Source organism: Alnus glutinosa, chromosome 12 (assembly GCF_958979055.1).
Source record: "Alnus glutinosa chromosome 12, dhAlnGlut1.1, whole genome shotgun sequence".
NCBI classification, from domain to species: domain Eukaryota; kingdom Viridiplantae; phylum Streptophyta; class Magnoliopsida; order Fagales; family Betulaceae; genus Alnus; species Alnus glutinosa.
The window spans coordinates 14,071,759-14,097,595 of NC_084897.1; the positions used below are offsets into that span (position 1 = coordinate 14,071,759).

At 38.5% G+C, this 25,837-nt stretch overlaps 3 protein-coding genes across 5 annotated transcripts; all 3 read left to right on the forward strand.

The window, feature by feature from the left end:
- The first annotated feature begins 561 nt into the window (after window positions 1-561).
- LOC133852405 (probable U3 small nucleolar RNA-associated protein 11) lies at window positions 562-8,338 on the forward strand. 3 transcript variants are annotated; one of them, XM_062289158.1, is made up of 10 exons: window positions 562-722; window positions 905-1,037; window positions 1,138-1,228; window positions 1,349-1,440; window positions 1,530-1,623; window positions 1,710-1,789; window positions 6,987-7,070; window positions 7,772-7,871; window positions 7,960-8,067; window positions 8,158-8,338. In XM_062289158.1, exons 2-9 carry the CDS (start codon window positions 982-984, stop codon window positions 8,050-8,052), a joined length of 690 nt encoding a protein of 229 aa, XP_062145142.1. In that variant the 5' UTR covers window positions 562-722; window positions 905-981; the 3' UTR covers window positions 8,053-8,067; window positions 8,158-8,338. The 3 variants fall into 3 exon arrangements, with proteins under 3 accessions (XP_062145142.1, XP_062145140.1, XP_062145143.1); XM_062289156.1 differs by having other exon boundaries at window positions 7,960-8,056; window positions 8,159-8,338; XM_062289159.1 differs by lacking the exon at window positions 8,158-8,338 and having other exon boundaries at window positions 564-718; window positions 7,960-8,152.
- Window positions 8,339-13,254: 4,916 nt separating this feature from the next.
- On the forward strand, window positions 13,255-16,614 carry LOC133852570 (putative disease resistance protein RGA3). The gene has a single exon (XM_062289343.1). It carries the CDS (start codon window positions 13,255-13,257, stop codon window positions 16,612-16,614), a length of 3,360 nt encoding a protein of 1,119 aa, XP_062145327.1.
- Window positions 16,615-16,730: 116 nt separating this feature from the next.
- On the forward strand, window positions 16,731-23,423 carry LOC133852293 (uncharacterized). The gene is made up of 5 exons (XM_062289025.1): window positions 16,731-16,824; window positions 17,565-17,629; window positions 18,044-18,178; window positions 18,623-22,584; window positions 22,659-23,423. The coding sequence occupies exons 4-5, from the start codon at window positions 20,665-20,667 to the stop codon at window positions 23,421-23,423; spliced, it is 2,685 nt and encodes an 894-aa protein (XP_062145009.1). The 5' UTR covers window positions 16,731-16,824; window positions 17,565-17,629; window positions 18,044-18,178; window positions 18,623-20,664.
- The last annotated feature ends 2,414 nt before the right edge of the window (window positions 23,424-25,837 follow it).

Below are 25,837 nucleotides of genomic sequence, written 5' to 3' on the forward strand. Positions count from 1 at the left end.
AAAAAAAAATACTAAATTCTCAACGGTAACATGCCACATTTTTAATAGGTAATATTTTCTAAGCATTTGGATATAAAGAAATAGTTTAAATTCTGTAATTTGAGAATTTATAATTTCTTTAAAATTGCAGGGAATCTTAATACATTTTTCTGTTTTTGTTACGACAAAAAATCATGGTCAAACCGAAAATATTTTCGATTGACTAAAAAAACCTTATTTAATTTTCTTAAAATGATTTTTTTTTTTTTTTTAAAGAGATAGAAATTAACTACAAACCAGTTTGTAACTAAACCCTACAAATCAATCTAATGCTTTCCTTAATAATTCTATTAAAAAAAGGTGCTTCCCATACGGCAAAAATTAACTACAAACTAATTTGTAGTATATAGCTAATTCTTACAAATCAGTTTTAATAAAATGCTATTAAAAATAACATGTGTTTTTCGCATGTTACGAGATATACGTCCCTTTATAAGAATGGTTTGCAGATATTGGCTACAAAATGAGATTTTTAGCTAATTTCTATCGTTTTTTAGGGCGCGTATTTATTTATTTTTTAAAGAAAACCCTGATAGGAAAAGAGAAGGGAAACGAAACAGAGAATAGGAGAGAGAAAGTTGAAAGGGTTCTGCGCGTCTCAGCTCACAAGTTCTAACACGCGGCACTGAGCACGGGAGTCTGGAGCGTGACCAAGCGCCACCGGCGTCGATATCAACAGGCAGGTAATCTACGACGGCCGCACCGGCAGCTTTTCTGTAATGATAATGTTGATTGTCATTATTGTGCATTTGAATTATATTGATTGTCCTTCTCCATCCTTTAAATGCTTTCACTTTACGTAAATCCAAACCGTTGCAGTCTTATGCGAGGAAGTTGAGTTTCTGTTGTCATTATAATTTTGCAGCTTGCACTCTCTGAAGGAAATTGGGTTTCTTTGCTACCTTGTTGGTGTTGCTGGTGATTGCTTTCTTTTAATTCAACATGTCGTCGCTAAGGAATGCTGTCAGTAGACGAGCTCACAAGGAGCGAGCTCAACCGTGAGTCAACAGAATCCCCTTAATCGAACCTTTCAAAAATATAATTATTTTGCACCCGTTGTCAATGAACGATTTATGTTTTCTGTTTCTGTTTTCTCAGGAATTCAAGGAAAAAATTTGGGCTTCTTGAAAAACACAAGGACTATGTAGAGCGTGCACAAGTCTTCCACAAAAAGGAGCAGACTTTGCAGGTAAAGTTGCAAAAATTTTCTTGTTTTATTCTTGATGTTTAGATAAAAAAAAAACTGTATATATACATATACATGTATACCTTTTAATGGGTTATTATTCTCATTGTATTTTCTCTGCAGAAACTTAGGGAGAAAGCAGCTTTCAGAAACCCAGATGAATTCTACTTCCGGATGATCAAAACAAGAAATGTTGATGGAGTCCATAAATTAGAGTAACTTATGAATGAGATTCTAATGCCTCTTTCGCATTTTTTACTTGTTGCCTGTGAATCATAGTTGATATTGTAAGCATCTGTTACAGGAGTGTGGCAAACAAATACACTCCGGAAGAGCTTATGCTGATGAAGACCCAAGATATGGGATACATTCTTCAGAAATTGCAGAGTGAGAAAAAGGTAGATGAATACTTAAAAACAAAAACTTGTCAATTGTTTTATCAAATCTTTCCTAAAGGTGTTGATTATGACATTGTTCAATACAGAAAATTGAAAAGCTGACTGCTGTGCTGCACTCTCTTGATAATCAGCCGTCAAATAGACATGTTTACTATGCTGAGGACAGGTTGGAGCTTCCTAACTTTAAATTCTTATTGTAATGCATTCATATTGACTGTTTGCAATTTTGAAAAATTCAGGCGTTCTAGAATTGTAGTTGGAACCATTGGGATGTTTCTTTTTTTCAATAACAGGGGGGGTTTTTCTTTTTCTCTTTTTAGTTTAATTTTTATTTTGTAGCTGCTCATTTTAGTATTGATTACTGATATGGTCAAGATTATTGTCAGTTTTGTCATATTTTTCATATTTTTCATGACTTCCGTGAACATCATCTTCGGTTAAATGATTACGGACCATTGATCAAGTTTTCATTTTGTTTTCTTCTGGTGCTTAGGATTGATTTTGTGGAGTGATTTGATCTAATTTTGGATGTTATTGTGGAAGAACTAGGCACAACATTCAGTAGTTTCTATAGATATCTGTTTTACTCTCTTGCTGCACATGAAACTCCTCGCTGACTTAAGGGGATTATTTGTTTCTGTATAGATGACACTCTCAATATGTAAAAAGATTTTGTTGAGATCATGATTGAGTAGGAATTTGTGAATATGTGGCCATCTAAAGGAGGGTTGGTTCAATGACATTGCTGACAAATGATTCGAATTCTATTAAGAAAGGATATATATATATATATATATATATATATATATACATTGCTGACAAATGATTCGAATTCTATTAAGAAAGGATATATATATATATATATATTTTTTTTTTCTCTCTGTTTTTGTTTTTGTTTGCTGCTTCTTTTTCTTTTCTTTTTTCTTTTTTCTTTTTTCTTTTTTTTTTTTTTTTTTTTTTTTTTTTTTTTATATACATTTTAAATTTTAAATTTTTTATTATGATAAGTAATACAACTCACACAACCACACGGCAATGAATGCGTGGAATTACCTTCAACCTCTTGTGTGGAGTATGTGCCATTTGGTCCAAGGGCCATCAGCATCCTCTTAAGAATGATTTTAGTGTTTTATATCCTTGATCTTCTTTGTGACTTTCATTCTCTTGAAGTAGATTTGTGATCAACTTGATGATTAGAGAGCTCTTGCTTCCCATTTTTCCACTTTTACCAGAGTAGTCTCACTTGATTTGACATGAACTAGATATTTCAAATAGTAAACTTCCACAAATATTTAATTTCCTAATTTATCTTCCTTGTGATGTTCATTCCATTTGAGTAGAGTGTGATTGGCATGATGATTAGAAAGCCCTTGCTGCCTATTTTTTCCCACTTTTTCACAGGAAAAGATTTGGAATTGCTGTGTTCTCAAATCTCCATAAAATGCTGTGTTTGTGCCCCTTATATCATGTCACCTATGTTGCATGAGAAAAGGAACAAATGTCAAGTAATTTTGACAGTTAGGTGAGAAGTCTATCAATTATCCCACCGTGTTCTATATGGAGAAAACTTGTTCATTATCCATATATCGAAAGACAGGCCTCAAACTGAAGATTATTCTCGATTGAAATTTTTAATAACTCGTAAGGCTTCAAGAATAAAAAGGGAAAAAATAATGATGGTTTGTATCAATGTCCTGTAATGAAACTGTGTTTGGCTGTTTTTCTTATTTCTCATGGTTGTAACCTCCACATGTAAATGTTATCTACTCCACAGTCGCGTCAAAATCCCTTGCTTGATCAATTTTTGCCTTAGAACAATAAGTGTCAGGTTTGAAGCCGAGTGAGATTTGTAGGTTTGAGATTACCGTTCTCTCTAGCTTTATGTGCTCCAGGAGAGAGGTTGCTCCCTTAGTTTAGTTATTTGGTGAGTAGGGGTGCTATCTAAGATGGCATTATTTTTCTGTATCGCAGTTCTGAATTGGATGCCTGTAGTGGATAACTTGGAGAAGCTCAAGATTGTATAAGTTGGTGCTATATGCGATGCAGCTAGTGAGAAGCTAGTTTTAGTTTATTTTAATATTTAGAGTCAAGGATATTTCTGTATTTTAACATTTCTGGACATGAGTTTAATTTTGGTCCATCAGGTCTTGCTTTATTATGTTATTGGGTTTTACTAATTTCTTAGATAGGGTTAGTAGTCAAAACCCAAAAAGAGTCCATTTACTATATGTTATTGGGGTTTACTAATTTTTAAGATAGGGTTAGTTGTCAAAACCCAAAAAGAGTCCATTTACTAAGAGGTTTAGAGATTAGATGCTTCTACAAATTAATATAATGGTTTCTATTTAATGAATTATGTGTTTATAGGAATTTCAGCAAAGATTTCTCTTCAGGATAGTGTGATGCAATTCTTTCCAAGTTATGATATTGAGGAACTCTACTTGTAATACTGGTTTGTTCATCCTTTTGTGGATATTTTCTAGCAATTTTGTACTGTATTCCAGCCTATATTAGAGCTGAATTTTGAGTTATTCTCTCTCTAAATCCTAATGTTTGAAAACCTAAAGCATCAATCCCTCAAACAGCTTCCAAACAACCACAAAATGTTTCACGCTTCAGGAACAGCCATCCAAAACCAATAAGCTTTTTGTTTTTTTTCTTCTTTTTTTTTCTCCCTTTTTAGCAACAATCTTTTGCAGTTGTTGATTTTTCTTTCTCTTCTCTGCACTTGTGCTCCACACCACCATTGATTTGAGAGGTTTGACTTTCTAGATTACTTATTGTATTGTAATGCCATTGAGTTCTATAATTTTTTTTTTTTTTTTTGATGAATTGAGTTCTATAATTTGGAAAGCATCTTTTCTTGTTGGCAACTGTCAATGTCCCTCAAAACAATCTTCTCTGAAGCTTATACCTGCTTTGAACCTCACTCTAATACAAAAATTTGATGTAGAACAGCATCAATGAAGGACTTTTAGGCTTGGTAGGGTTTATTTTGGCAGCAAAGGTTTGTAGAGTTTTGGGATAGTTAGGGCTTTGGTTGGTAATGCAGGATTTTTAATTGTATAAAAAATGTAGGATTCCTTCTGCTCATTGGTCTGAAAGTATTATAAAATGAAACAAGGAAAAAACTGAGGGTTTGGGTGGCTGTTCATGGTTGTGAGCAGTAGCCTGGGTATAGTGTTTTGGCTTTTTGTAGTTATTCGAAAGTTGTTTGAGTAATGAGTGCTTTAATTTTTTGAAGATTAAGATTTAGGGACAGAATAGCTGCGTCATGCCTAGGGCTTCTTAGTATCACACCTTGCAGAGGGTTGCATTACACAATTCTCAAGAGCAATCTTTATTGAAAACATAAATACATTATTCAGAGAATGGAAACCATTATATTTATTACTAGGTGTCTAATACATAACGTGATAGGATTTGGATCTTTTTGGGTTTTGACTACTAAGAGCACTAGTAGCAGATGCCCTATAAGTAGTTCTATTTCCTAAAATAGGGAAAATTTAAAAAAAGTCACAAAAAATAAGCTACAACAGTTACCCTATTTTAGATAATCACCATTGGGAAGCACTGTAGCTTCCTAACAAGTTGTTATAATCCAAAAAAAAGACGGTCTCTCTCCTGTCTCCTCTCATGATTCCCAATCGCCTCCCTTCTTCTTCCTCCTCGCGCATCTCTCTCTCATGTCCTCTACTCTCTCATTCTCCGGTAGAACCATTGGAGAACAGCCAAAAATCAAACAAAATCACTACAACCCAAACAAACAAACTCAGAGCAGATATCCAAGACTCTTTCTTCTTCTTCCCCCCGCCTCTCTCTCTCTCTCTCTCTCTCAATTCTCTCTCCTCCCTCACGGATACTCGTGCGACTCCTCCCGCCGCCACGTGACGGCCCTGGACCTCTCTGGGTTCAATCTCTCAGGCGCGCTTTCGCCGGATCTTGGCCACCTGCTGCCCTGCGCTTCCTCTCCAACCTCTCTGTCGCCGCCAACCAGCTCTCGGGGCCATCCCAGGTGAGCTCTCGTCCCTCTCTGTCCTCCGATTCCTCTATTTAATCTCTCGACGCTCCTCGAGCTTTGGATCGATTTGGGAGGTGGGCTGTGCGTGGGGGGAGAGAAATTGGGTGGAGAAGAGAGGGGGTGAGTTGGGGATCATTAAATGAGAAAATTTGAGAGAAAACCGGAAGAGAGAGAAAAAAAAAAAAAAAAAAAAAAAAAGAATCTCAGAGAGAAAAGAAAGAAGAAGAAGAAGAAGAGGAGAAAAGTGGAATCTGGAATATGAGCGGATGCTTCTGAATCTGCAATGAAATAAAAAAAAAAAAAAAAAGAAAAAAAAAAAAAAAAGAGAAAAGTAAAAGATAAAAAAAAAAAATATTATTTTAATATATAGGGAAAGATAAAGGGAAGTTGCTGTAGGGTGTTTTTGTATAGGAAAAAAAAAGTGGTTTGATTCCCTAAATTTTCCCTAAAGTAGGAAAAATGGTTGAGAATCTGCTGCTAGTGCTTTAAGCCAAACTAAATAAGTAGTAAAACCAACAAACAAAAGTGCAATAACAAATAAAACCTCAATGAACCAAAAGTGCAGTCCATGCCTAAAAAATAGAAAATTATAGAAATACCATTATAACATTAAATAAAACTAAATTAAAGTAAAATTGGTTTTTTGCTGCCTGCATCAATATGTTGAAGAGCAAAGTGAAAAAATGGACACTTGCTTCTACATTTTTCAGTAGCTAAAGCTATTTTGCTCATGGTTTTCTCTTTAAAGTGTCTTGTACGATTCTGTTGTTGAGCTCTTTGCTTGTAGGAGGGGAAATCTTGTTAACAGAAGGTGCCATATTGCTTGGAGAGCAGTGCCTCAATGTTTGACGTGTAGCATTTGGTTTGGAAGAAATAAGAGGGCATTTGAGGGGAAGGAGCAATCATTGGGGAGAACTGAAAATTGTTTTCTCATAGTGTTGTGCTCTTGATTATCCATTGTCCATTCCTTCAGAATTTCTAGTTCATTTTTTGGGTTCTAGTTTTCTTGATGCTTTAGGCTTGGATTGTAAACTTTCCTTTTGTTTTTAATTTCAATTTTGTTCTTTTTTCTCTTTCAGAGTGTTTCCTTGGTATATTACCATCCACTTGGGTTGCACACCCTTCATTTTGTTTTTGTGTTAATTGAAAATTTTATTTCTAAGAAAAAGTAATGGAAATTTATCTCTTGGCATACCTCTGTTGTATGGTATCATTGCACTTGCGCTTGTTCCCCCTTCCCCTCTCAATTGTGATTTGCAATATCTTTTCAAATCCCGCCTTGTCACTTTGAAGTTATAATGAAATTTTTGGATCTGTTTTATCCCTTTCCTATCTTTTGCAGGGAGGAGGCTAAAGAAATACAGTTCCTCTCTTTGAAAAGCGGAATGGTGCCTGCTTCTGATGATGTTTCCAATGATATTAAAAGGTATAGACAAAATGTTTGTTGTTACTTTGGAGATGCTCCGACCCTTAAATTATTTTCAAAATTGGTGCTCATATATATATATATACACAAAGGCTGTAAACAACACCACAAAATTACCCAATGATGGATCTGGGGTGTTACAATTCTCCCCTCATAAAAATCTCATGATTGAGATTTGCTCACACCTGTTACTTGAAAAGGTAAAGGTATATCTCCTCATCTCTTCTTCATGCTCCCTTGAAGCCTCCTTAGTTGTGTGATTGCTCCAAAGGACCTTGACCATTGGAATAGTCTTGTTGAGAAGTACTTGCTTCTTTTGTGCCAAAATGGCTTCTGGAAACTCCTTGTAGGCTTTAACAAACTTGTAGCGGTTCCACCTCTAGCATGTGTGAAGGATCGGGAACGTAGTTACTTGGCATCGAAATGTGAAAGACATGTGAATCCCGGGTAGAATAGAAGGTAGAGCAACTTGATATCTGATCCTTTTCGGAATGTCAAAGGGATCGACAACCTGGGGCTAAGCTTTCTCCTCTTCCCAAATCTCATAACTTCATTGGTGTGACTTTTAGGAACACTTTGCCTCATTCTTTAAATTCTACTTCTAGACGCTTTCGATTTGTGTATCTCTTCTGTCAGCTTCGTAGTATTATTATTAGGAAGCAGTTGTTTGTTAGTGACATTCTTTTGTATTCCATGTACAGGAAAACAGCTGCTTCCTATAGAGAACTCGAAGCAAGGAGGAATAGAGCCAGTCAGTTGGAGAAACTCTATATGGAAATGGCGTTGCAGAAGGAATTGCAGGTATAGACATCTTAAACTCCTTGCTTTTAATTGGCTGTTGGGTTGTGGCTCGAAGTTTTGGAAATATAAACATACCATTTGTAAACAGAAAAAGGGTCGGAAGCGAAAATTACGTGAAGATGAGATTGTTTGTCCCACCTCTAAAGCAGTATACAAGTGGCGGGCAGAGCGAAAGCGTTGAAAAGGTCTTTTTTATGTTAGCCTCTGTCCGTGTCTTGATATCTTACCTCTATCTCAAATTAATTGTTATTTCTACTTTATTAAGTGTATTAATTTGATACTTCCAGGAATACAGCTGTAGTTGGGCCACTGAGACTTGAATTTCTTACAGCAGAAGTAAACGGAAATCTTAAGTTGCATTGTTATCATGAGAACATGTAGTGATTTTTGACCATATCTTTGATTTGTCTTCTCATGGCTGATGAAATCTTTATTTAATTACTGGATTCCTCATTTAGTGACATGCATCTCTACATCGATACAAAGATTTCATGAGAACATGTAGAGGTTTAGCTGGATAAAGTGTCAAATTCCACAAGCTTTCTGTTCATACTAAAAGCGAGAGAATACCTGAACACTTGTGCGAACTTGATTAATATCTAACACATTTTTAAGTTCAATGATTCACAAAGAAGTTGAGACACCCCAATTTATTTGAGTTTTCTTGGGTTGAGCATACAAGGTATGCGTGTTGGCATGAGTTTGTATTCGTCGTAACAGAATAAGATCAACACCACGGCTGCACAGATGATGAATGCGATCTTGAAATGTTTTTATAGAATTATTGTAATGTGTTTAGGGTTTAGGGTTTCTGATTCATGATCGTAGGTACTAAAAGATGAGACAATTTATCCAGGTAAGTCAAGGCTTTGCATTTTCTATTGTGTATTCCTTATGCTAACATAGCTCGAGTTCTTTTCGTTTCTTAGTGAGTTCTCATAAGTTTCTGTGTTTTTCAAACCATCTTCTTTCCTTACATGTTACTAAAAAGGCATTAACATGACTTCTATCCACTTCCAAATGCAATTTGTCTTATCAAAAACACTCCGACTTCCTTGTGGTCATTGTCCTCGGAAAGGTGAAGTTCGGTTTCCCTGACACGTTGAGCTTGGTCATGAGATTTCCATTGCCGTCCAAATATAAATATAAAGCTGTTCCAGGGGAGAGTAGAAAACAAACAAATGGGGGTACATATACCCCCAACCAAACCGATGCTGGCATGGAGAATGAGGGGTTTTGAAAAGAGAAATGTTATATTCGACAAGTATCCCTAATTATTCATCAAAGTTGATGTGGTGTGGCCATTCCAACCAAAAAGTTCATTTCCATTCGTCAAATACTATTATGAGAACCTAAGCCACATCAGTTTTGATAGATGGACTCTTTTGAAAATTGGAGAAGTTCGGATAAGATCTTGCCCACATGCCAAGAAAAGAGCCACCATGGCTAGTTTTATTGCTATAGAAGTCAGACGGACAAAGCTTTTTTCGATTGTACTCGTGGATAGATTTGACTTGGGTGCTATAAAATAAAAAAAAAAAATAAAAAAAAAATGATGTGTTCATTAAGCATGTGAGAAGTAGAGGTTTGATTTGGGCGGTTAACCAAATCGATCCGTCTTTTTTTTTTTTTTTTTTAGGAAAAAAAATTGAAATCAAAATGACGTAGTTTTGAACTTTAGAGCATTTGCTTAACTCAAAAAACCAACCCATTTTGGTCCATAAAGACAATCTTGGCCCAATATAAAAAGCCAATGTCTAACCGATTAACTGACTGACTAGGCTTGACAATTTTGACACGATCCGCGAATCCGACACGAACACAACACAAATATATAGGGTTTGGGTTTAGGTTATAACCCGTTTATGATCCGTCAACCCGTTTATGGCTCATTAATGACCCGTTTATGACCCAACAACCTGTTTATGACACATTTATGACCCATCAACCCGTTATGACATTTATGACGCGTTAATGGCACATTTTTTGCCAAATTAACTAAACGGGTTGACACGCTAACTCGACGGGTTGACATGCTAACCCGACGGGTTGACACGACAACCCGAATTGCTAAGCCTACGACCGACATGCAACTGAGTTAACTGATTTAACAAAAGATAGTCAAAAATTGTTATCGTTGGTATGAAGTCAGTTAATTAGTCGACTATGGCGGTTCGTTGGGTAGTTTGATAAGAATTCAAATAGTTTTATTCTCAAACGACATTAAATGTAGGTTTATTTATTTATTTTTTATTTTTTATTTTCAGCTTTTCTCTTATTTTCTAGCTTGTTTCAATTAAAATACCTGATTGGCTGATTCAAAAATAATGTATTTACAACCAACATGTTACAAAAAACCAACCAGTACAACTTGATAAACATTGCTTAAAGTTAAGATATACAAATAGCATACTTTAATTTAAACAACCAATATGATCACAATCGTTATAATTCAAAAAATGATTATACTTGCATATAACTTAAACTATAATACTAATGTAAAAAAATTGTTCCATTGTCAATAACATGATTCAAAAAACCTAGCTTACATTCGAACGTTAAACGACATTTTCAAACCAAAACATGGGAGATTAGCACACAAAGAACAAGTCTAAAATTCTTTGATTTCTGGTATTGTAAACGGCTACAATGTCACAAATAGCACCCTCTATTCAATTTTTTGATTTTTGGTCTTGTAAATGACTGCAATGTCACAAATAGTTTTGATGCCCAACTCTTATGTGATAAGTCTCATTTTTAAGACTTCAGCAAAACCCTAGAGAGAGTCTATGACGTAGGATCCTTAGGGATCTCAATCCTCAGCCGACTATTGACTTAGAGTAACGCTAAATGTAACATTTATATTTTTTCAGAATTGATGTGATTTTTAAAATTACCACTGAATTTATGATAAATTATTGTTTGATTTTGATCCAATAGTAATTTTAAAAGCCATATTGATTTTGGAATGACAAAAAATATATGAGGGTGACGTTTACAATTACTCATTGACTTAACATGGAAACTCTTTCTAATAAAATTCTTTAATTCTCTTTGCGAGAGAATTTGGACTTGTACAAATTGCAATAATGTTGTACTAAATCTCTTTAAATTTAAAATTAAATTGATATATTCGTGTGAATTAATCAAATGATGCTATATTATTATCTATTTAACATTCTGGTTGTACACAATTTTCTTTTTTCTTTTTCCTTGAACCTTCCATCGAGCATGTTTAATTAATTAATCTAGCAACAATTATATAGCATAAATTGATTAAATTGAACATTATGGATGGAAAGTTCAAGCTAGGAAAAAAGAAAAGAAAAGATGGTGTACAATTAAATCTAAACTATAAAAAATTAATAATGTTTAGTGCAACCTTTTGAAAGTCACAGAATTAAGGATATAACGTGTGGAATTAAACAACAATTTTTTTATTTTTTATTTTTTCTTCTTCTTCTTCTTTTATATATAGTAGCTTGCACATTTGTTCATTATGGCTGTTTACATCGATGTGCCCACCAATAAGAAACTGTAGAAGGAGCCCGTTTTAAATAATATAGGCAGAGAATCATGGGAAACTTATTAACTCACCAAACGTATTTCTTTTCTCCATGCGAAACTCACTGCTAGCTGCTCAACGTTGACTAGAGAATTTTCTATTATTTATTTATTTTTATAGTAAAGAAATTTCTATTCATTGAAGTGTATGTGATACAAAGCTAGCTTCCTGACTTTGAACCACTCTATACTTAGAGATGTGATCGATATTTGTACACATACTTATATTTGGTGTGAGAAACAGCATACTTTCGTACAACTCTAATCACCTATTTTTTTATTTTTTATATGATTAATCATTGGATTTGTTTTCCTACATGTGGGTCATAAATATTCAATGGTTGATCTTCAAAAAAGTTATTAGAGTTGTACAAAAGTGGTACGTACGAAAGTTGTGCAAGAAACATTTGGTACGAGACCCATTCATATGTGATGGGTTCCACACCAAATGTGAGTGTGTGTATAAAAAAGTGTGTACAAATATCATTTAAGTGTGAGACTCATCATACATGTATGAATCCCACACAAATTGTGAGTATGTGTACAAATAACACATCTTATTCATATAACTAACTCTATTTTGTTATTAGAAAAACAATAATAATGATGCTATTTAGTAGATTTTTATATGTCTATTGTATGACATGGCAATGAAAATCAGCTTTTAGATCACTACGCTTTTAAAAAAAAAAAAAAATTAATAGTTAATTTTTACTGTCGCATCATCTCAATCGTTTAATAGTTATATAATAACCTACTAAATAGCATTTCTCGATAGAAAAGTCTAATAAGACCATGGTGAAGATTATTAGGGGCATTCCTCATTTATCTTTAATAGTATTTTGTTAAATACACCATTAATTGGACTTTATGTCTCCATTTTATTTTATTTTATTTTTATTTTTATGTATAATAGGCGTGGGGATCATATGTTCCAATAATAATTTGGGCAAAATACAATATGAAGGGGTGCTTGTGGTTGTGGGATAAAAGGTGTAAACCTATAATCAGAAATGAGTGACAAAAGAAAAAGTCTACATAAGCTTTTTTTTTTTTTTTTTGGTTAAATATTATTTAGCTTTCTCAATTAACTACAAATTTTAATGAATCACCATGAATTGACAAGCGTCATGATTTAGCCTTTCAAACTATCAATATATTATTATTTAGCCACATCCATCAATTTTGACCATTATATTCGTGCGAAAAATTAAAATACACAAATAAAGGGTTTTTATTTATTTTTTATTTTTTTAAAGTCTTTTTCTACTTATTAATAAATATGAAGAGTAATTTTTGTTTTTCAATGATTAAAATATGAGCATTTTCAGAACACTTTGATCAATTTTAATTTTAATTTTTTTATCTAATATAATAATCAAAATTGATAAATATGACTAAATAATAACAGATTTACAATTTGAAGAAGTAAATCATAACACTTTGTCATTTGTTATATTTCAGAAAAAATACTTTTAGTCGACAAGGATAAATAATATTTAACGGTTTTTTTTTTTTTTTTTTTTTCTTTTTCCCTAAGCAAAGCTGCAAAAGTCAACCAAAAAAGTTATAAATTTACGTTGGCCTTTGATTGACGGAAAGCCCACCGACTGATCGCCTCTGGTAGAGGTGAGTCAATGAATACATGCATGTTATCGATTACTTGAATAAGATTTTAACACGTAAAATATTAGACAAGTGCACACTGCACATGCCCACATCCCTTAATTAATCTATAATATTCATGATTAATAAAAGGCCATTGCCTTTGTCCATCGTCGATCTCCTTCACAGCAAATACCTTTCTCACCAACAGCAAATGGCCGAAGCAGTTCTCTTCAACACAGCCGCCGGCATGGCTAAGAGCTTGGGCTCTCTTGCTCTCCAAGAGATTGGACTGCTATGGGGTGTCAAAGACGAGCTTTTAAAGCTCAGGAACACGGTTTCCACTATCCAAGCCGTGCTCTTGGATGCGGAGGAGCAGCAGGCCAAGAACCATGCAGTTAAAGATTGGCTTGGAAAGCTCAAGGATGCCATGTTTGACGCCGACGACCTGCTCGATGACTTCTCCGCCGAAGTTCTGCGTCGGCAAGTGATGACACGGGATAAGAAGGCGAAAGAGGTACGCATCTTCTTTTCCAAATCCAACCAGCTTGCGCATGGCCTTAAAATGGGTCATAGGATCAAGGCGGTTAGGGAGAGACTTGATGCCGTTGCAGCTGATAGGATCAAGTTTAACTTTACTGAGCGCTTTATGGAGACGCGGTTTGAGAACAGGGAGAGAGAACACACACACTCTTTTGTACATGAGGAAGAAGTCATTGGGAGAGAAGATGAAAAGAAGGCTGTTCTAGAGCTTTTACTGAATTTCGATATGAAAGAGAACGTTTCCATCATTCCCATAGTTGGGATTGGTGGACTAGGGAAGACCACGCTTGCACAATATGTGTATAGTGAGGAGGAGGTCAAAAGACACTTTGATCTCAAAATATGGGTGTGTGTCTCTGAAGCTTTTGATGTGAAAACTATTGTTGAAAAGATCATTGAATCTGCAACTAATAGGAGACCAGAAAGCCTCGAGATGGATTCACTGCAAAGTCGGCTTCGAGCAGAGATTGATGGGAAGAGATATTTATTGGTTTTAGATGATGTATGGAATGAGAACCGTAATAGATGGTTGAGCTTGAAAAAACTGCTAGTGGGGGGCAAGAGGGGAAGCAAAATTTTGATTACTACACGTAGCACAATAGTTGCAGAGATTACTGGCACAGTATCACCATATCTTTTGAGAGGTCTATCTGAAAACAATTCTTGGTTTTTATTTGAGCAAATGGCATTCAAAGACGGGGAAGGGGCTAGGAATCCAAAACTAGTGGAAATTGGAAAGGAGATTTTACATAAGTGTGCGCAAGTTCCTCTTGCTATAAGGACTATAGGGAGTCTGTTATATTTCAAAAATTCAGAAGTTGATTGGCTCTACTTTAAAAACAATGAACTTTTCAAAATAATTCAACAAGCTGAGAATGATATTTTGCCAATACTTAAGTTGAGTTATGATCATCTCCCGTCCAACTTGAAGCAGTGTTTTGCGTTTTGTTCATTGTTTCCAAAAGATCATAAAATTGAAGTGGTGATGTTGATTAGGCTGTGGATAGCTCATGGCTTTGTTCATTCATCAGATAGAAACAAATGTCTTGAAGATGTTGGCCGCGAGCATTTTATGCATTTACTTTGGAGGTCGTTTTTCCAAGACGTAGAAAGAGATCTGTGTGGTGTTGTTATAAAATGCAAAATGCATGACCTTAATCATGATCTGGCGCAGTTGGTAGCAGGGGAGGAGTGCACAATTGGAAATCCAGAGGCAGAAAATATAGTTGAAAGAAATCGTCATGTGGCAATTGATTCTTTAGATTCATTATGGGACATTCCAGCTCCCTTGCTCAAGGCTGACAAAATGAGAACATTTCTTTTGCCATGTCAATCATGGCATTCTTTTGTACTGAATACACCGGTGCAGGAGGCACTTGAGCAGGATAAACCAGTCTATGATACACTTATTTCAAGTTTTAAATGCTTGCGTGTTTTAAATTTGAGTTACTCAAATATTCAAAGAGTGCCAAATTCTATTGGCAAGTTAAAGCATCTACGATATCTTGATCTTTCTTGGAATGATGGCATCAAACTACTCCCCACTTCTATTACTCAATTGATGCATTTGCAAACGCTAAGACTTGACTTTTGTAGAGGGCTTAAGGAATTGCCAGAAGACACTAGAAATCTGATCAGTCTTAGGCATCTTGAGGTTTATCAATGTAAGAGCTTGACTCATATGCCATATGGACTAGGAAAGTTGACATCTCTTCAGACACTGTCTGCATACATCTTGGGGAAGAAAAAAGGTTCTGCTACAAAGCAAAAGGGTGGGCTAGGCGATCTGGATGGGCTAAATAATTTGAGAGGAAGATTATGTATCAAGGGTCTAGAGTACTTGAGATCTTCTACAGGAGAAGCTGAGGCTGCAAACTTGAAGAAAAAACAATTCCTTCAAACCCTGGAATTAGAATGGGAACCAGAAACTGGTGTTGATAGTGATAAGGCAATTGTAAATGATGAATTGCTGCTGGAAAACCTCCAGCCACACCCAAATGTGAGCGGACTACTTATATCCGGGTATGCTGGCGTGAGGTTATCTAGTTGGGTACCCTTGCTCCCAAATTTGGTTCGAATTTTTTTGGTCGACTGTAAATGGTGCGAACAAATCCCACCATTGGATCAATTCCCTTTTCTCCAGTATCTCCGTCTTTATGGGTTAAGTTCACTTGAGTACATAGGCCATGACTCTGGTGGCCAATGCTCTTCTTCCCTAAGTACACTTGACATTCGAAACTTGCCTAATTTGAAGGGATGGTGGAGGATGAGGGAATTAGTAACAGCAGAGCATAAGCAACCACATTATCTTCTATTACTTCCATCATTTCCTTGCCTTACTCAGTTACTTATCTCTGATTGCCCAAAAATATCCTCAATATCCATCATGACGACCACGCCAGTACCACAGAGCCAAATGGCACCCTCCTCTTCTTCTTCCTTTTCCACTCTCCCAAAATTGACATACCTTTCTATTAGAGGAATGGAGGAGCTAGAATCTCTGACAGGGGAGTGGCTACAAAACCTGACTTCTCTTAAGAATCTTTCTATTTCAATGTGTCCTAAACTAGGAATATCCTTGTCTCTACTCATTCAACATCTCACTGCAGTTAAATCTATGGAGATTTGTGACTGCAAGGAACTAAATGTTACCGGAAAGGAGGATATTATAGATCGCTTGCACTGGCTTAGACCCAGAAGACTTTATTATCTATGTATAGAAAATGTTCCGAACTTGGTGTCTCTCCCAAGGGGGCTTAAACATGTCACCACTCTGCAACAACTTCACATTATGAACTGCCCTAGTTTGATTTCTTTACCGGAGTGGATAGGCAACCTCATATCACTTCAGACACTTCGGATTGTCAAATGCCCCAATCTACTATCACTGCCTGAAAGGATGTGTCATCTCACCTCTTTATATGATTTGACAATTGCAGAGTGTCCTCACTTAGAGGAAAGATGTGAATATGGAACAGGTGAGGATTGGCCAAAGATTTCTCACGTTCCAAACTTTTGGAACCAGCTATAGTCAGTATGGAACGGATCCATAGCCTCTTCAGGTAGTGAAGTCATCAATATATAAGACAATAATTTTCTTCATTTTGATGTGTCAGGCTTTTGATATATTTGATTTAATTTCATACGCAGAACCAATTATGTCATGGAACAAACAAGGGTTCTTAAGAATAGATGCTTCTTCAGACCTTTTGGTGTAAATAAAGAAAGTAGTTATGTCATGGTAATGAAGCTCTCGCATCTCTAATGTTGTTTCTTACCATTCATTTCATATGCAACTCCCATATATCTAATTTCTTTTTCTTTTTCTCCTTTCACTTTCATATAGCATTTATGTTCTGCAAATAATGGCAGTGTCATGTATTAGATGAAAGAATAAGCCTTATTTATAATAGACCATGGAATTCTTGCAATAGTCATTCCAATATGAAATCATTATAGAAATTTTATAGTTTTCTTTACTCTATTAGAGTTTTCTCAGAGTCAAATCCAGATCTTGTTGTCCTATTTGAAAGACGTACTATTGAAGTCTAACTCCTCCAAATGCCTCTATTTGTGGATTGATTTTTCTATTTCCAATGGAATTTTGTAGTTCTTATGGAGTTCATTTATTTTTTTTTCATCCGAAATTCATGCAAAGAAAAGCCGCAATTCATTAAATGGAGCATGAGAATCACATTATAGTACAAATCTTTAAGATGGCATAGGCAAACAAGAGAGACCTGGCATAAGTTTGGTATTTTTTTTTTTATTTGAAAGTGTAATTGCATTAGAACAAGTTCCAGAGTTCGCTGCATCTTTGACTTCTTTAGGTATATATGTCAATCGTCAACCAAGATCCTGCACAGACACATATATGCCAATGTTATTTGTCAAGAAATGAAATGTTAATGTTGTTTCTTCTTCAGTCTTCTCTGAAGGATTTTAATGTTTTGGAGAATTTCTAACTTATCCAATTTACAGTTGCAGAATCAATTGAAGCACTGACTTGGAGCCTATTCAAAACTTTGTCACCCTGCAACTGTACAGTAAGTTGACAAGCTATACATTATAATTATATCTCATTACTTTCGTAATTATAATTATTCATTCTGCGCGCGCTTGATTTGATCAAACATATTATTGTACTAGTACTTATATTTTAATCCAAATTGTGCCAAGGAGTGGATGTATTCGCTTGCTTGTTTGATATTTTCAAAAGCAGATCGATAATGTGGTTGGAAAATCCAATCTAACAACTATTAAATCTCTATGCAACTCAAGTAAAAATTAATGTAAATCTTATGATCCACGAGTCAGAGATAAACTAAAGCTGGAAATAACAGTTGTGACTCATACTAAGCCTCATTTGGTTTACTGTTTATGGGTTGTATTAGTTTTACCTTTTAATGCATGATTGTGGAATTTTCAGAACTATGGACTCACGGTTCCTCATATTGCAGTGGAAGAACTAGAAGCCCCTTTACTAGCCACAAAAGGTCTATGAAAGAGTTCAATCTTCTGCCTTGACCACCACCTTAACAAGTCAGATGTTCCTGTGCTCATACTTGGGGCTACAGCTGCTACAATCATTCATGGTACGATGCTTCCAATTTATATTGTTCTAATTTCCACTATTTTTCAAAATATTTTACAAACAATGTCTTCAACTTAAATTGGATTTGAAGTTTTGGGCTTTAAAGTTTATTGTCCTTGGTCTGGCATCATTACTGGATTCCATCACAATCCAGCTTATTTTCTATGGCTATATATGCATATGTTGATCAAATGTCTCATATCAATTTATTTCATTAAGGTTGTTCGGCTTACTCTAAAAGACATGAGTTAAATCTCTAAGACTGCTGCTTGTGTACCATCCGGAATTTCAAGACAAGAAAGTTAACAAAATTAACTTTTGCTCAAGATTTAGGAGAATTAATTTGCCAATTATAAAACAACTAAAGTTTGTCTATTTTGCACATCGATCGTTACTGCATTGAAGTGCTGATTGATTCTACAATGTAAATTATGATGATTTTCAGGTGATATATGAGGAAGTAAGCCAAGTTGCTAATGATGCAGATGAAATTATATGAACGATTCCTTCAGACAATTCCTCTACAGACAATGCAGTAGACTGACATCAACACAAACCTGATGCAGCAGCCAACAAAGCAACAAACTGAGCAGTGCCACAATTTGAAGCTTGCTCGAGATAAGATGACATCAAGGGATTGTAGATTATCAAAATTGTATCATTATCAATGTTGGTACAGTTTCCGGTATGGTGACGTGTCGCCTGTTGATTCGCTCTATTAAGAAATAAGTTTTACTTTCCAAGACCTGTTAGAAATGAAAAAATTGAGAAGATAGGGGAAAGGATGACACAAAGATTTAAGTGGTTCCCCAAACTGAGGTACATCCACTGTAGGAGACGTAGAGAAAATTCACTATCAAGTAGTTACAAGGGGGAAATCACTCGTAGCCCAAAGCCCCGATACACCCTGATTTCCCTTACTTATGTCTTGTTGTACGACAAGTCAAGAAGAGAAAACCTCTCTTTCTTTGCCTCTGTACCATACACCAAGAAGGATGAACTCCTTTCTTTCTCTCTTTCTCTCTCTCTCTCTGTGCCTCTGTATTTCTGTATTGTTCTTCGTATATTCGTCTATTCTCTTCTCTTTTTTTTTTGTACCTGGTGCAATGATCTTTATTTATAGGCCGGGCTCCTGGCCTTTCCATACTTGCTGCCTTCCTCGATTTCTTCATGCTCCGCCCCTTAGGAGTTTGATTCCTCGCTTAGTTTAATCTGTTGGGACACGCCTTTCTTGTCTCTGCTGCCTGTCTTCTAGCCCTTTAATATTTGTTTTTGTTATATCATCAAGTGGAAGGAATGTATGGAGATTATTTAATGCTGAGTGGAGATATGATGAGTGGAATGGTGTTGGTCGAAAAGTGCAAAGTGATGGAAGGAATGAGTGGATGGTTATTTTATGATTGAGTGGGATTATTTATGCATGTGCTATCCAAACCAATGAAGAAAGTGCTGCCAGGTGCGGGGGAAAGTGCTGCCAGGTTTGGAGGAAAGTGCTGCCAGGTTTGGAGGAAAGTGCTGCCCATGCTGTCTTGATGTTGTTGTCCAGCAGAGTTTCTCCAAAATCATCCACTAGCATTTGTTTAATGCTGAACCCCACCTCAATCGTTAAATAACTACCTTATCCCATTAATCATGGAATTCTGTCCTTATTGTACTCTGAAACATCTGCGGCAAACCTTCAACCAGACCCCGAGATGATGATGTCCGAGACGTAATAACTTCTCGGGATATCGTCGCACCATAACGGAGTTATAAAAGGCCGAGGGGTTATTGTACCGACTTGTTGTTATCTCCGAGGCGATGTTACTCCGAGACTCAAATACCCGAGATGTGCTCACTCCATTCAGATTAGGAGATCTCGGGATGTTCTTCATACCGCAACCTGGAGTGTTAAGATCGTTATACCTCCGAGATGTATTTACACCGAGACATCGTTATACCTCCGAGATGTATTTACACCTAGGCAGTCTTTTCTTTGTTGGCTGTAATAAATGTCCGAGACATAGCTCCGAGATGTTTCCGAATCCACGTGTCTCTAGGGTTGATTTTATCCCTAACAGTTACCCCCCTAATTCTCTGATTTCGGAAATAAACGGAAATTAGGGAATTATTCTTCGGCTGCCAGTCTGTACTCGATACTGTGAAGGGCGCGTCTTTTCAACAGTTCAAAATTTGAATTTGACCGCTTCTTTTCCCAATGACGACGTCAGCTCTGTACAGCCGCCTTTTTGTCATCATTAAATGGTATTGTCGAGGCAGTGCATTTAATGCTGGAATTACGGAAGGTGCGTCTTTTCACCTTCGGAAATTTTGAATCGACACCGCCTTTTGGGATCTCAGACACGTATGGGTGGAGATATTTAAAGTTAGAATATTTTACTATTCATTCCTCATCACTTATCTGTTTCTTTCGATCTTCATTGTCTTCTTCCTCCTCAACTTTTTCCTTTCTCTGTATTTCCTGTTTCCACTCTTCTTCTTTCTTCCATGGCTCCCAAGAAAGCTGTCCAGACTGCTCCTGCCACATCTCGGGCTCGAACAAAGAGATCCGATGGCTCTGTAGATCTCTCTCCTCTGGAGAGCAGAGTCGACTCCATTATTTTCGCGAAGCATGAGAGTGTTCTTCGCTCGAACTACGAAATTTCTCCAGCAGTAAAACTGTTTTATCAGGCGCCAGGAACCAGGGTTATTGACGGTGGCGACGTCACCCTATACGAGAGGATGTTTCTGGCTGGTCTCCGATTGCCGTTTCCGGAGATTGCTCGAGACTTCGTTCTTTTTCTGATGATCGCGCCCAGTCAGATAATGCCAAATGCTTGGCGGTACCTGTTCGCCTCTTACATCCTGTGGAGGCTTGTGTTGAAGAAGGAGATGAACATCTTGCAATTCTTCAACATCTATAGGCCGAGTCAGACTGCAGAGGGAATGATTGAACTCTGCGTTCGTCACCCGCCTGTCTTCATCAAGCTCAAGAGTGGGCTGACGAACAACAAGTTCTGGGAGATGCAGTTTTTCAGAGTTTCCGGGGAGTGGGAATGCCCCGAAGGTACTCTCCTTCCTGAAGACCGTATAATGCCTCGGACTTGGCAGTTGCTGCGATCTGACCGAAGTGACCCCCCTTCACTCACTGTATCCGAACTGGAGGATGTTAAGGAGATAAGTGGGTGGTCCGCTGCCAGAGTCAAGGCCGACAAGTTTGAAGAAGTTGATTTCGACAATCTCGTCACCGAGGAGAATCTGAGGCAGTTTCTCGGATATGACATTCCGAGAGACAAACAATTAATTACCAAGAGGGGAGCTGTCAAGAAGAGGAATGACGCCCCTCCATCTCCGAGGCCTACTACTAAGAAGAGGTCGACTAAAAATTCCGAGGAAGTTCTCGGGGATACTCCAGCGCAAAAGAAACAGAAGATCCCTTTGACTGCCTCGGGTGCAAGGAGGACTCCTCCTTCGGTTCCATCACCTAGGGTGAACGCTGAAGAGGGGTCTGCCAGCTTTCGGGGTTTCATCCCCGAGGTTAGCCCTTCTCCTTCCTTTGTTCCACGGGATGAATCTGGTTCCGAGGCTTCGTTCCATGGTGAACAATGTGCGGAACCCGAGAGGTCTGGAGAAGGAGAGGGAAATGTACCTGAGACCCGAGACATCCCAGTCGCGCGTAGGGTGAAGCATCCGGCCAGGAAGCGGAAGCTCACTGCCCAGGACCGAATGGCTCAAAGACTTGCGGACGCCGAGCGGATGTGGGGTAAAGCGGTTATAATACCCTCCGACGCCGAGGAAGTGCGCCAAGAGAGTGATGAATCTCTTGAAGAGATGGGAGAGGAAGTTGGCACCCCCCGAGCTGAGCCTCTGGCTGAAGAATCTGAAGTAGAAGGTATTCCCCGAACTCCTTCTTCGGAGCGTCCAGAAACACCACCACTTCCCGAGGAAGACCTTGGAACGGGGCCTACCACCCCCCTAGCGTCTGTGGAACTTGGAGCTCATGCTGGGGTGCCCGAGGCTGAAAATGTCGAAGAGCCTTGCCCCTCTCGGGAAGTGGTTGATCAGGAGGTGCCGGGCTCTGCTCCTGAAACTCAAAGTTCCGGTCAACCCGAAACAACTCCCCACGTCGGAGTGGCTGAGGAGTCTCGGATCGACTCCGAGAACGTTATTCCTGAAGCTGGCGTGCTTCCCGAGACTTCTACTAGGAGCGAGTCTCGTGCTGAGGCCAGCCCAAGTGCCGGGGCTGTACCTCAAGTGGGTCCTAGCTCTTCCTCCAGGGTCTCGGCCGGCTTCGAGATTTTGGGCAGGGGTCTTCTGGGTCATCCGATGGAGGCCATCAAGAACTTAATCCCCGAGGGATACCTGGGGAATGCAGGGGCGTCTTCTCCCGAGAAGATCGCTCAAGGCATTCTCATCTCTCATTATCAGGTAAGTTTCTGGAGCTAGGACTTTTTATTCTGCTTGCATCCCGATTCTGACTTTGCTTACTTTTTTCTTGACAGCTTCTTGTGAAGATGACTGCCCTCTGGCAGAAGTATGAGAATCATCCTGCGCCTCCGACTACTCCTTCCCCCGAAGTGCTGGCCCGTATCTCGGGTTTAGAGAATGAAGTTGCGACGCTGAAGTCTCTTCTTCAGTCCAAGGACGAGGAACTCGCCTCCAGGGACTCTATCATATCCGAGATGCGTTCTGCTAACGCTCGTTTGAGGAATGAAGTACTGGAGGCCAACGATCGGTATAACCGCTCGGTTGCAAGTCTTTCTACCGAGTTGGATCGTGCAGACCAACTCTCCATCCGCTTGTCGGCCGTACAGAACGAATGCTCCGAGGCATGCAAAAATGCTCTGAATGCAGAAGCTGAGAAGGACAAGCTTAAAGACGAAGTTGAAAGACTTACAGCCGAGAGGGATAAAGCTGTCAAGGCGCAGGATCATTCGGAGAGTCTCTCGATTCGGCTCAGGACCAGATATGACGCAGATCGGGCGAAGCTCAAGCGTTATCTGAAGCAGTTGAGCTATGCACCACATCTTCGGGATCATAGTTGGTGTCGGGGTTGTCATTGGGGTTTCGAAAATTTTCGAACTTTGGTGACAAATCTCCAGTACAAATTTGATCCCAAGACTGTTGATCCGAGTCTGGTGGGTTTTCCCGAAGAAGCCATCCAGGAGATGGAGGAGTTCGGGAAGGACTTCATGCCCGACGTCCCGAATTGGGGTCTTGACGCACCAACTCCTGAAGACGACCCTCTGGACGATCCTGCCGGCTAGAAGCTGTTTCTTGTTTTCTTTTTTTTTTACCTGTACATTTTACCTGTACAAAACTTTGAATATGATATATTCTGAATGAAATTTCTACTTTTTGAATCTTTCCTTTCTGATCATGGCATTCGAAGAAGCCTTTTTACTTAGGCATTTTCTTTTCCGTAGTCTCTTCGTATGATGAATTGACTATCTTTTTCTGTTCTCTGTGTTGGACTAATCGAGATGCTTTTCTTGCTCTCGGTGTTGTATGAGAGACTTTTCTGCTCTCGGTGTTGAATGACCGAGAGACTTTTCTGCCCTCGGTGTTCATTGACCGAGAGACTTTTCTGCTTACATTAATGAGCTACCCCCCAGAACCTTAGTCTGCGACCGCAGGCTAAGTCGTTCGAGGTGGATAGTCATGTCGCTGAGCTTTACCTTTCTTTTCAAAAATCTTTGTATCCTGTAAAAGACCTTATATATTGCCGAAATGAAATCACAACTTGAAAATTTTTACCTTTGAATTTCTCTGAAGGCTCCAATCTTTTAACATCTGGAGACCTCCTTCCGAAAAACCTGCAATTCTGCCTTGGTATTCTTTATTGGACTAACCGTTAGGCCTTTTTCCTTCTCTCGGTGTTGAATGACCGAGGGTCTTTTCCTGCTCTCGGTGTTGAATGACCGAGAGACTTTTCCTGCTCTCGGTGTTGAAAGACCAAGAGACTTTTCCTGCTCTCGGTGTTGAAAGACCAAGAGACTTTTCCTGCTCTCGGTGTTGAAAGACCGAGAGACTTTTCTTGCTCTCGGTGTTGAAAGACCAAGAGACTTTTCCTGCTCTCGGTGTTGAAAGACCGAGAGACTTTTCCTGCTCTCGGTGTTGAAAGACCAAGAGACTTTTCCTGCTCTCGGTGTTGAAAGACCGAGAGACTTTTCCTGCTCTCGGTGTTGAAAGACCGAGAGACTTTTCCTGCTCTCGGTGTTGAAAGACCGAGAGACTTTTCCTGCTCTCGGTGTTGAAAGACCGAGAGACTTTTCCTTGCTCTCGGTGTTGAAAGACCAAGAGACTTTTCCTGCTCTCGGTGTTGAAAGACCAAGAGACTTTTCCTGAAGCACAAATCAAATTGATTCCTAGATTCCTGCTATCGTTAGTAAACTCTGGAAATAGACATTCTTTATTGGGGATAAATTTGTTTGGAAAAAGCTGACAAGAGCAATAAATTATATAAAATATTTTTTCAGGTGCTCGGCATTCCATGGCCTCGGAAGTATCTTCCCTGTTTCGGTCATCAAGTGATAAGCTCCCTTATGATGGCATCCTATTACCTTGTAGGGACCTTCCCATCCAGGTCCCATTTTGCCTTCCGTTGGATCTTTTGTCATCAAGCTCACCTTTCTGAGTACCCAATCTCCAAGCTGGAACTTTCTAGGCACTACCCGTTTGTTAAAGTACCGAGCCGTTCGATCCTGATACGCCGCCCATGTGATATGAGGGTCGTCTCTTTTTTCTTGCAAAAGATCCAAGTGTACCTTAACATTTTCGTCGTTGAGTCCTGGATTGTAGTGAGCCACACGGAAACTTGAAGATCCTACTTCCACAGGTATCACCGCCTCTGTTCCATACGTAAGTGAGAATGGTGTCTCGCCCGTTGGAGTTCTTCTGGTGGTTCGGTATGACCACAGCACCTCTGGAACATATTCAACCCATGCTCCTTTCTTTTTATCAAGCTTTTTCTTCAGAAGCTTTACCAGGGTCTTGTTTGTCGCTTCTACTTGACCGTTCGCCTGTGGGTATTGTACCGAAGCATAATGGTTTCGGATGTGGAGCTCTGAACACCACTTCCGAAATGGTTCACAGTCAAACTGTTTCCCATTATCTGTGACGAAAGCATGAGGAATCCCAAATCGGCACACCACCGATTTCCAGAGGAAAGTTATGACATTCGCCGTTGTTATAGCTGCCAATGCTTCTGCTTCTGCCCATTTAGTGAAGTAGTCTACAGCTACAATCAAGAACTTCCGTCCACCTTTTCCTACCGGCATTGGACCAACTATATCCACCCCCCATTTCGCAAACGGCCACGGAGAAGTGAGGGGGGTGAGTTTCTCGGGACTTGCTTTCATGATTCTTGCGAATCTCTGGCACTTGTCACAGGTTTTGACAAGGAAAGCTGAATCTTTCTTGATCGTGGGCCAATAGTAGCCTGCTCGGATGACTTTTTGTGCCAGCATCCTTCCTCCTGAGTGGTCTCCGCACGCACCTTCGTGAATTTCTCTCAGAACATAATTCGACTCGGCCTTGGAGAGGCATTTGAGCAGGGGTTCAGAATATCCTCTTTTGTACAGTATCTCCCCGAGGAGGCAGTACCGTGCTGCTTGTATCTTCACCCTCCGAGCCGCAACCTTATTTTCGGGCAGTGACCCATGTCTGAGAAACTGGATAA